General features: G+C 43.4%; 1 protein-coding gene across 1 annotated transcript in view; it reads right to left on the bottom strand.

The window, feature by feature from the left end:
- PPM1D (protein phosphatase, Mg2+/Mn2+ dependent, 1D) overlaps nucleotides 1–8,903 on the bottom strand; it is a 71,697-nt gene extending 62,794 nt beyond the window's left edge. The window contains exon 1 of the mRNA XM_011953766.1: nucleotides 8,199–8,903. Coding sequence (XP_011809156.1) covers nucleotides 8,199–8,670 — 472 coding nt within the window. The 5' untranslated portion in view covers nucleotides 8,671–8,903. The remainder of the gene's footprint in view (nucleotides 1–8,198) is intronic.
- Between the last annotated feature and the right edge of the window lie 2,583 nt (nucleotides 8,904–11,486).

Genomic DNA, 11,486 nt, shown 5'->3' with positions numbered 1-11,486 from the left:
TTTTGAGACGGAGTCTCGCTCTGCCGCCCAGGCTGGAGTGCAGTGGCCGGATCTCAGCTCACTGCAAGCTCCGCCTCCCAGGTTTACGCCATTCTCCTGTCTCAGCCTCCCGTGTTTTATTTTTTAAGCTGAGTTATGGATGGGTGTTTATTATATCATTTTACACCTTTTTGAATATTTCATAATATAAATATTCAAAGAAATCTAGTTTTACCTGCATAATATAGAAACTAATTACAATTTAAATTGCTTCTTTTTTCTCTCAGTGATATCAATTCTGGAGACTACCTAATACGGATCAAAAGTAATGACTGATAATGAAAATGGAAAAAATAAATTTGAACTTGATAAGTTAATATGGCACACAACTCTTTCAGAACGTATAATTTATGAGAAGGTGAAGATCCTTAATAGTGAAAAAATGGGAACAACCAACCTAAAACAAGATAAACATTTAAAATTCTATGGTTTAAGAGGTTTCTCCAAATTCAATTATTTCTCTCTCCCCACTTTGGTTTCTTTTCATTTTAAATTAAAGTAATGCCAAATCTAGAACCAACAATTTAGGTTAAGACTAACTTCTTCATGATTTCCTGGGTCATACTCTTTTAAAAGGAATGCTCTAAATCTTCAGTCCAAGTTAACAGATGAAACTTTTGTATTTCATCTTCCTTTACAAATACTGTGGCTAATTCCCTGTAATCACACCAGAGATCACCCTTCTCTTATTTCAACAGAATGTCATCTTTCTATTGACTCTCTGGGTAAGACTATGATACACAGCTAAAAACTGCACTTCGTTCACCATCTTCATTAAACTGTCAAAAGAAGGGACAAAGAAAACATTATTTCCAATAAGTAAACCTAAAAAAGCCTATACAAACTTTAAAACTTATTTCTGCCAGGCACGGTGGCTCACACCTGTAATCCCAACACTTTGGGAGGCAAGTGGATCACCTGAGATCGGGAGTTCAAGACCAGCCTGACCAACATGAAGAAACCCCGTCTCCACTAAAAATACAAAATTAGCCGAGTGTGGTGGTGCATGCATGTAATCCCAGTTACTCGGGAGGCTGAAACAGAAGAATCACTTGAACCTGGGAGGCGGAGGTTACAGTGAGCTCAGATTGCGCCATTGCACTCCGGCCTGGGCAATAAGAGCGAAACTCCATCTCAAGAACAAAACAAAACAAAAAAATTTATTTCTACTTTTTTTTGAGGCAGAGTCTCGCTCTGTCACCCAGGCTAGAGTGCAGCAGTGCGATCTCGGCTCACTGCCAACTCCACCTCCCAGGTTCACACCATTCTCCTGCCTCGGCCTCCCGAGTAGCTGGGACTACAGGCACCCGCCACCATGCCTGGCTAATTTTTTGTATTTTTAGTAGAGATGGGATTTCACTGGGTTAGCCAGGATGGCCTCGATCCCTGACCTTGTGATCCGCCCACCTCCGCCTCCCAAGGGGCTGGGATTACAGGCGTGAGCCACCGTGCCCGGCCAAAAAAACTTATTTCTTAGAAGGCAAGCGTAATAAAAGGGCAGTAAACATACATATGTGAATAAACATAAATTAGGCATAACCTAAAACGTATGATCATGAATAAAGATTTAAAAAAATGACTTTTTAATAAAGAATATATTCAGGACTGGATGTGGTGGCTTATGCCTGTAATAACAGCATTTTGGGAGGCCAAGCTGGGAAGACTTCTTTAACCCAGGGTAAGGAACCAGCCTGGGCAATATGGCAAGACCCTGTCTCTGTTAAAAAAAAAAAAAAAAAATTAGTTGGGCACATGCTTGTAGTCTCAGCTACTTTAGAGGCAGGAGGATCCCCTGAGTCAAGGAAGTCAAGGCTGCAGGGACCTTTGATCATGCCATTACACTCCAGCCTGGGCAACCGAGCAAGACCCTGTCACCAAAAAAAATATATATACATATATATATATTTATACATTCTTTCATTCCATATTGTATTTACCAAATCGCTACCTCAAGACAAAAATAAGCCATTTTTAAAATTTTCCTTTATAAATCTGGGAGGGGTACACATGATTAGAAAGACAGAGAGGTCAAGCTTAACACTAATCAAATAATTCAAGAAGGGCTCAGTAACATAGAAAAGGTATAATTTTAAAATGTAAGATAGTCCACATTCATTAGAATGTTTTTTTTTTTTAAATGGAAAAGTTAACAAGTGTTAGAATATGGGGAAATCGGAACCTTTATACATTGCTGGTAGGAATGTAAAATGGTACAGCTGCTGTGTAAACAGTTTGGCAAGTCCTTAAAATGTTAAACATAGGGGCTGGGCGGGGTGGCTCATGCCTGTAATCCCAGCACTTTGGGAGGCTGAGGTGGGTGGACCATGAGGTCAGGAGATTGAGACCATCCTGACTAACATCGGGAAACCCCGTCTCTACTAAAAAAAAATACAAAAAATTAGCTGGGTGTGGTGGCGGGTGCCTGAGTTCCCAGCTACTCAGGAGGCTGAGGCAGGAGAATGGCGTGAACCTGGGAGGCGGAGCTTGCAGTGAGCCGACATCGTGCCATTGCACTCCAGCCTGGGTGACAGAGCAAGACTCTGTCTCAAAAACAAAAACAAAAAAAACACAAAAAGTTAAACATAGAATTACCATACGATCCAGCAATTCCACTTATAGGTTCATAAACAAAAGAACTGAAAAACTGGGATGCAAACAAATGCTTATACACCAATGTTCACAGCAGCACTAGTCACAATAGCCAAAAAGTGGAAACAACCCAAATGTCCATCAACAGAAAACTGGATAAACAAAATGTGGCATGCACACATCTATATGATGGCATATTATTCAGCCCTAAAAAGGAAAGAAATTCTGACTCATGGTACAATGTGGATGAGCTCTAAAGACACGCTAAGTAAAATAAGTCAGACACAGAAGAACACTTTTCTACTTAAATGGAGTATTGTAATAGTCAAATTCATAGCAGTACAAAGTAGAATGGGGAGTTTACCAGAGCTGGGAAAGGGTTCACAATGAGATATTATTTAATGGGCACAGAGTTTCTATTTGGGCTGATGAAGAAGTTGGAAAATTGATAATGGTGATGGTAGTACAACATTATGAATACACTTAATGCCACTAAATTATATACCTAAAAATGGCTAAAATGGTATAAATTTTATTTATGTATTTATTTTTGAGACAGAGTCTCGCTGCTACTCCCAGGCTGGCGTGCAATGGCGTGATCTCAGCTCACTGCAACCTCTGCCTCCCGGGTTCAAATGGTTCTCCCACCTCAGCCTCCCCGGTAGCTGGGGTTACAGGCACACGCCACCACGTGCGGCTAATTTTTTTGTATTTTTAATAGAGACAGGGTTTCACCATGTTGGCCAGGCTGGTCTCAAACTCCTGACCTCGGGTGATCAGCCCACCTCGACCTCCTAAAGTGCTGGGATTACAGGCGTGAGCCACCACGCCCAACCTGGTATAAATTTTATGTTATCTGTATTTTAGCACAATTTTTTAAAGGGAGAAATTTTAATTTAAAAAAGGAAGAAAGTCCATTTGTTTGTTTACACTCAACAGAAATTCAACTAAACTCAACTAGTTGCTGAGCAGTTACTTTGGGCAAGGTATTATGTGGTCAATCCTAAAACGATTAAAGATGAGTAAAGCAGTATCTCTGGCCCCAAAGACCTCAAGATTTAGCTGACAGGCAGATACTATAGCAGACTAGAATCTCCCAGTGGTCTGTGTAATCTTTATAGGGATTCTACAAGGCCAAAACTATTTTCATAATAATTCTAAGAGTTTATTTGCCCTTTTCACTGTGCTGACACTTGTACTGATGGTAGAAAGCAATGGCTGGTAAACTGCTGGTGCCTTGGCAGGAGTTAAGGCAGTGGCACCAGACTGAGCTATTAGTCACTGCATTCTTCACAGCTACCTATTTACAGTCCAAAAAAAACAAGCTAATTTCACTTAAGAATATTCCTGGCCAGGCGTGGTGGCTCGTGCCTGTGGGAGGCCGAGGCAGATGGATCACTTGAGGTCAAGAGTTCGAGACCAGCCTGGCCAACATGGCGAAACCCCATCTTTACTAAAAAAAAAAAAAAAAACACAAAAATTAGCCAGGTATGATGGCACACGCCTGTAGTCCCAGCTACTTGGAGGCTGAGGCACGAGAATCGCTTGAACCTGAGAGGCAGGGGTTGCAGTGAGCTGAAATTGCGCCACAGCACTCCTGCCCGGGTGACACAGTGAGACTGTCTCAAAAAAACAAAAATTAAAATTAAAAAAAGAATATCCTTGATGACACAACAAAAATTAATTTTATTAATTCTCAACCCATGAATATCTACTTTTTTTTCTGTTGCCCAGGCTGAGTGCACAGGCTCCATCATGGTTCACTGCAACCCAACCTCCCAGGCTCAAGCGATCGTTCCATCTCTGCCTCCTGAGTAGCAGAGACTACAGGCACATGCTACCATGCTAGGCTCATTTTTTATTTTTATAGCAACAGTGTCTTGCCATGTACATCTTTTTAATATTCTACATGACAAAAAGGAGACTATATAAAAACAGGCTTTTGTTACATACTACAGGAAAAGCACCTGTGATTGATTGTCTGAGTCATGTAATGAACAAGCCACACTATTCATCGACTATCATCTTTATTGAGAGACTGATAAACTGTGTTAATAGGACTTGGGCATTTGGTGTACATCTTCAACATGAACAAAGTGAGCTTTTCGCTTCAAGAAAAACTGACAGTATTTGTTGTCAGATACATTTCTAATTGTTGCTTGAAAAATAGATTTTGGAAAATGTGCATCCACAACAGTGAACTAGATAGCTTCCCAATATTTAAAGACTTTTCTGATGAGATCAGTGATATTAACAAACATGATTTTCTTTGATATTGTAAAATGAAATATGTTACTATTCAGAGGATGTTCTTAACTGAGTGAACCATTACTTTCCAAATAACTAATGCACTATGTCACAAAAATCACACATGGATGAGATTCATTCAAAGTACAAAACAGACCAACGGATCTTAATGTATTAAGCATGACATTCATTACTAAGGTTCCAAATTCCAATTCAACTAACTTTAAGAAACTACTTTTCTTCCACCTTTCTCTGGGGGAAAAAAAAAGCTACCATTTTAGTGCAGAATATCCACAATTATCTGAAAAGACTAATACAATATTTCTCCTTTTTCCTACTACATATGTGTGTGGGGCTGCTTTTTCTTCAGACACTTCAACCAAATAGCACAAGAGATTGAGTGCAGAAGTGGATATAATTCAGCTTTTTATTTATTTATTTATTTATTTATTTTTTGAGACACAGTCTCACTCTGTTACCCAGGCTGGAGTGCAGTGGCGCGATCCCAGCTCAAAGCAACCTCCGTCTCCCAGGTTCAAGCAATTCTCTCTGCCTCAGCCTTCCGAGTAACTAACATCACAGGGACGCACCACCACACCCGGCTAATTTCTGTATTTTTAGTAGACACAGGGTTTCACCATGTTGGCCAGGCTGTTCTCAAACTTCTGACCTCAGGTGACTTGCCCGCCTTGGTGCCCCAAAGTGCTGGGATTACAAGCGTGAGCCACCCCGCCCAGACATTCAGCTGTCTTCTATTAAGCTAGACATTAAAAGAGGTTTGCATTGTAAAACAACCCCACTCCTCCCACCACTATTTCTTATTTGGGGAAAAAAGTGGTATTTCTTTAAAACATATAAAAATATAAGTTTGTTTTTAAAGAAATATTTTTAAATTGTCTAAGTTTAAATTTCTCATGTAGTAAATATTGGAAGATGTAGCCCACATAAACAAAAACTCTTTGGAGTACTCAATAAGAGTATAAAGGGTTCTGAGAGCAAAAAGTTTGAGAACTACTACTACAATCCAATGAGCACTACAAAAGTAGAAAAAACGGTGCTCGATTCCAAAAGAAAGAAGTCTTCACAGAAGAAAACATACTGACTGGGAATCTACATGATGGATATACTTTTGTTCGAGTTTCCCTTGTTGGGGGGTCGGGGTGAGAGAGGCACAATCCAAGAAAATGGAAATGGAGTATTTCGATGTGCCCTGAAAAAGGATGAGTAGAGACTAATGTAATGGAAATCCGTGTAACAGATATAATTTACTAGAGAGGCTGAATCTGTACAGGAAAGGGGTTGGCCTGCAGATTACAAACTACAGTTTATTTTCTAGAAAATGTGAAGCCATCCAAGAATTTGTACTGAAAAAAAAATTTTAAACCTTCCTTTGTCAAGACTCCCAAAATAATTAGCATACTTTTTTTTTTTTTTCAAGTTTTGAGGACGAAGTCTGAGGTCTAGCTGTGGTACAAAACAAACTTTAACACTTTTCTGGAGTATAAGGCTCTAAACTTTATGCATCATAACAGTGAAAGCTTAATTCGAAAAGTCTGTGTATGTAAAACTAAACCATACATATTTACATTTAACAGCATGGTCCCTGCTTTATTAAAAAATGCTGCTGAAGGTCCGGCAGGGTGGCTCACGCCTGTAATTCCAGCACTTTCGGAGACCGAGGAGTGAGGATCGCTTGAGCCCAGGATCGCTTGTTGCCCAGCCTGGGCAACAAAGTGAGACCGCCCACACCAATTCCCCGCCCCCGCCCGTCTCTTTAAAAAAAAAAAAAAAAAAATTAAATACTAATGTAACGGAGTTTATATCTTAAAGGCTTTTTATCCTTAAAGTTCAAACATGGCAAATTCATGTTACTCCAAGTACAGCGCAAAATAAACAGAACTCTAAATAGTTCTTTGTGTCTAGTCTTCCTCTCTTGTGCTGCTGTCGACTTCTCGTTGCCCTGCAGTCAATGATATGACATATTTCTACAATACCTACAGTGCTTTCAGTTCTACGGTGCCTACACAAAAACAAAATACATTCATAAAGAGGGACCCTGGGATGGATGGGAAACGCCTCCAACAAGCCTAGTGGCTGGTCTTTGAGTCAATCAACTAATTCTTGGCAGAAAGCCAAGCAAATGGAAAACAGACTTTGAAACCGGCTAAATCTACAACTCTATGACAATATCTTTCTAAAAATGTTCTGTATTTGCTAAATCTAACTCTTTTCTCTATGTCTCTATACCCCTGCTGAAAATAAAGCAACTTTATTATGCTGCCATAAACAAGGTTTTTTTCCCACCACTGGAGAGTATTGTCTTCTTTGCTCTAACAAAGATGCATGCCATTTATTCACTGCAACAGATAAGCAATTATAATCCTGTAAGATTATTCTGTATATGTCGGGCACAGAAATCCTGCCTGCTTTACAAACATTTAAAACTTAGATGAAACTACATCTCCACCGAAATTTTTAGACATTTAAGACCTTTATTTCCTTCTAGCATACAGTAATTCCTTGCCTTTTCCTATTTTGATGGGCATTTACAATTTATAAGTACTATTTAAACTAGGAACTGTTGAAAACTACCTGAAAGCAATCAGCTAAGGCAATCTGCAAAAAGAAAGCCCAAGCACAATTTAACGCACACCCTTAACACGGGGCCAGTTTAAGAGGTAACATGTTCCGCGTTTTTGTTTTTCATAAGCAATACATGTTTATGATCCTAAAAACATCTCACCATCATTACAACGGAATTCCTTCCAAAACTTTAAGTTGCCGGATGGTTACATTTCAGCCCTTCTAAATTAGCTTACGCTTTACTCCAGCAACCAACCTGAGCAATCCCGGGTCAATCTGGAGAACTGACACCACCGGTAGGCGGCAACAGAGAGGGACAAGACTTTCAGGAGCAGAATTATGACAGATTCTCTAAGGAAACACTACAATTTTTCCTTCGCCTGGCCCAGGTGCAACACCGGTTTATCTTTTGGCCAAAATCTGGCGCCAGGTTTTAAGCACGTTTTCATTAGTTGCCACCACAGTGAAGCCGGAAAGGGAGAGGGCTGGTTCCCATTGATCCTTGGAGGATGGAAATAAAGCAAGAAGAGGTTGCAGGGAGACAGCAATCCTATCTTCCCCAAGGCCGCTTGGTTTGCCCGGACCTCCACCCAGCAAAGCGCTATTCCACCGTTTGGTAACTTCCATCAATGTACACTTTGGTTGCGCTCTGGGTGCCCGGGGCCCAAGCGGGGCTAGTGCCATAAAAGCCCTGAACTGCCTGAAAAAGGGGCGGGCGCCAAACAAGCCAGGGAACGTACCCAGTTTCTTCCACATGGCGAGGTGACAAGCGAGAAAGCCTTTGCGGATGGCAGCGCAAACCTTTGCCGGCTCGGATGAGGTGAAACCCTTCTGCTTCTTGATAAAACCCCACAAGTGCTCCCGGGCAAACTGTGCCGCCTCCCGCCCGCCGTGCCCGTCGCACACGGCGAAAAAGGCCACGGAGGAACGGCGGCGGCAGCAGCGGCTGGGTGCAGGCGAGGCCCCGGCGTCCGGGGGAGGGTCGCGAGCCTCTCGGGCTGCCACCGCTGGGCCTTTCCCCGAGACTTCGCCGCCGGGAGGGGCGGGCGGCGACGGCCGCGGAGACAACGGCTGAGACAGCGACCGCCGCGGCGAGGGCTTTTCTTCAGCCGTCGGTTCGGGCTCCACAACGATCTGAGTAACGTCCTCCATGTACTTCCTCCCGCCCTGGTCGGAGAAGACGCTCACTCCCAGCGAGTACAGCCCCGCCATGGCCGGCTGGCCGGGATCCCGCCGGTCCCACGCAGCCCGCCGAATCCGGCGGCGGGAGACACACTAGGCGCTCGCCGGCCAACTATTGTTTATCTTCGACGACGCCGAGAGGGGGGAGGGGGCGGTCCCGGAGAGGGGGGGGCGCGCGATGTCTGGACTTGTCCGCGAGAGCTGGGCCGGAGCGTCGGGAAGAGCGAAGCCAAGCAGTTGCGCCTGCGCACTGTGCTTCCCCCGCCCGCCCGCGCCCACCACACAAATCAGGCGTTCTCCCCGGCTGACGTCACCCGGCTCTCTGAGCCCGACCAATCCGGAGTCGAGTGGAGCGAGCCCGCCCTCCTTCCCCGCCTTCGCTCCCGCCCGCGACGGCCGCCCTCCAGCCTCCGCCGCTGGCGCTGGGCCAGCGCACCTACCAATTTGCTTCACCCACGCCGCGGGCTTTTTCGCTCTCCCGGTTGTCGGCAGTTGCTGATCCTTTTCGGAGCTGCTTGGTCAGTGTAGGCTTTTGGCTCAGTCCGGGGTTCTTAATGCGGCCTGCTGGCCTTGGCGTCTCGCTGCGCCCTTTGCCGCGAAGGTGGTGTGGACTCGGGCCCCCAGCGAGTGGAGAATGAAGGGAGAAGAGTTCACCCTCCTCCTAAGCGAAATGGCGGGAAACCTCCCTGCCGAAGGGCGATTGTGAGCTGGCCGGAACAAGTGCGGCACTCTTAAGCTGGATCTGGATGGGACGTATCCGACTGGGAATGGAGGAGGGAGGCAGTCCAGTTCTGTTGTTTAAAAAGCATTTGGGAAATTTCCACCGTCAGCTGCACAGTCTCGGTTCACATAACTAGGTATTGTCAGAGACATTAAGAGGGCTGTATTCTAACTAATTCCTAGCAGATCTTTTCAGCTTTTGTTAAAGGTAGTGCTTGTTTCGACCAGCTCTGGATACAGCATTTTATTCCTGCGGTATCACTTCAAGTTATCACTTGAAAATAACTGACAAAAATTGCCAAGAGCCCTAGTGCTCTAACGGTTTGGTGATCGTCCCCTCTCTTCACCGAGTCGGTCACAATCCCAACACTAAAACCTTTCCACTGATTTTCCCGGAATTAAGCACAGAGCGAGGAATACACTAGTATTTGCTCAGTAGCATACGTTTTGTAGCCGAATCACTTTAAAGTTCACTTTTCCCGTTTTTGGCCACTTCATCATCAATCTGTACTTTCCTGTACAACCTTTGAGAACTTCAAATGGCCTGAAAACAGTTTGGAAACGGGAATGGGGGGAATGTACATACAGTTGGCACAAGAAATAGAAAAGATCTTTATACCAATAAAAATATAAATGAGCAAAAGCAGCTCAAGAAAATGTAGAAAATCTGAATAGATCAACTAAATAAAAATAAATATAATTGAAGATATTCATTACCCCAAAAAGCACTAGACCAGATGGTTCCAGGGCATAGAAACGCTTGAAAAAGAAAAAAATCCCAGCTTGTTTGGAGAGGTGATCATAACCCTGTTAATAAAACCTAAGTGTTATGAACACTAAAAGGAAACCTACAGACCCTGTTTTGTAACGATGAATACAAAAATCCTAAATGAAATATTAGCATTGTAATAAATAGGGAGTAGCCTCCAGATCACAAGACCTGCAACAAGAATGGTTTCTGTAGCTCTGTATTATTCATCTTAACGGTTCACCACGTTTGACCGAAGAGATTACCAAAAGATAATTCCATCATGCTTTATAATCCTTTACACTTCAATCACAACCAATGGGATCTGCGTCATCCGTTTATTGCTGTGGTACCTCCATGCTACTCTACTTCAGCTACTCTGATTCCATATCCCACTCTTCACCAAACATCCTAACCATTTCACTTCACACTTTTGATTTCAACATCTGCCATCAGCCACTTCCCCTTTATTCTTAGCCTCTTCTGTAAATGTTCCCATCAACTTCCCATTCCAACTGAAACTCGGTTTATCACTTAGCAAAACTACCTCCCTTGCAACTTTTCAAGTACAGGAGGTTATTTTTCCTCTCATAGGTATTCTTATCTGTGGCCTACTCTTCATATTACCTCCAAACCACTTCTCTTCCTTCCTCCCTCGGAAACTCAAGTTCTTTTAAAATTTATGCAGACTGCTACTACTGTGAGATGCTGTCAGCAACTGATCCCTGGTGTCTCCCCGTCATTTTTCATAGCCCACTGTCTTCGTTTCTTCCACTATTCGTGTCACTTCTCATCCACTTTATTTTTCAAGATACTATCCATATCTTCCATACTGTCTCCTTTTCAAGAGCTTTACTGCTCCAACAGTTATCCTCCTTGCTCGTGCCTCATCAATCTCTCCTTTTTCTTTATAAATCTTAAAGACAGGGACTTGCTATGATGCCCAGGCTGGGGTGCAGTGATTATTCACAGGCGCAATTACAGCTCACTGCAGCCTAAAACTCCTGACCTCAAGTGATCCTCTAACTTTAGCCCCCAAGTAGCTGAGATTAAGGCATGTGTCACCACACCCAGACTAATTTCTCCTCTTCTGGGTCATTTCCATTTGTATATAAATATGTTCCATTTTCTTTCTTTTTTTGAGACAGAGTCTCCCTCCATCACCCAGGCTGGAGTGCAGTGACTCGGCGAGTTATCTCGGCTCACTAGCAACCTCTGCCTCCTGGGATCAAGGAAATCTCGTGCCTCAGCCTCCCTAGTAGCTGGGACTACAGGTGTGAGCCACCATATCTGGCCACTATTACCTCTTACCTGGACCACTACACTCGCCTCCTCACAAATCTTTCTTTCACTCTTGGCCTTCTGCAATTCTTTTTCC

Source organism: Colobus angolensis, unplaced genomic scaffold (assembly GCF_000951035.1).
Source record: "Colobus angolensis palliatus isolate OR3802 unplaced genomic scaffold, Cang.pa_1.0 Scaffold37, whole genome shotgun sequence".
Taxonomy (NCBI): Eukaryota; Metazoa; Chordata; class Mammalia; order Primates; family Cercopithecidae; genus Colobus; species Colobus angolensis.
This window is presented reverse-complemented; position numbering and strand designations above follow the sequence as displayed.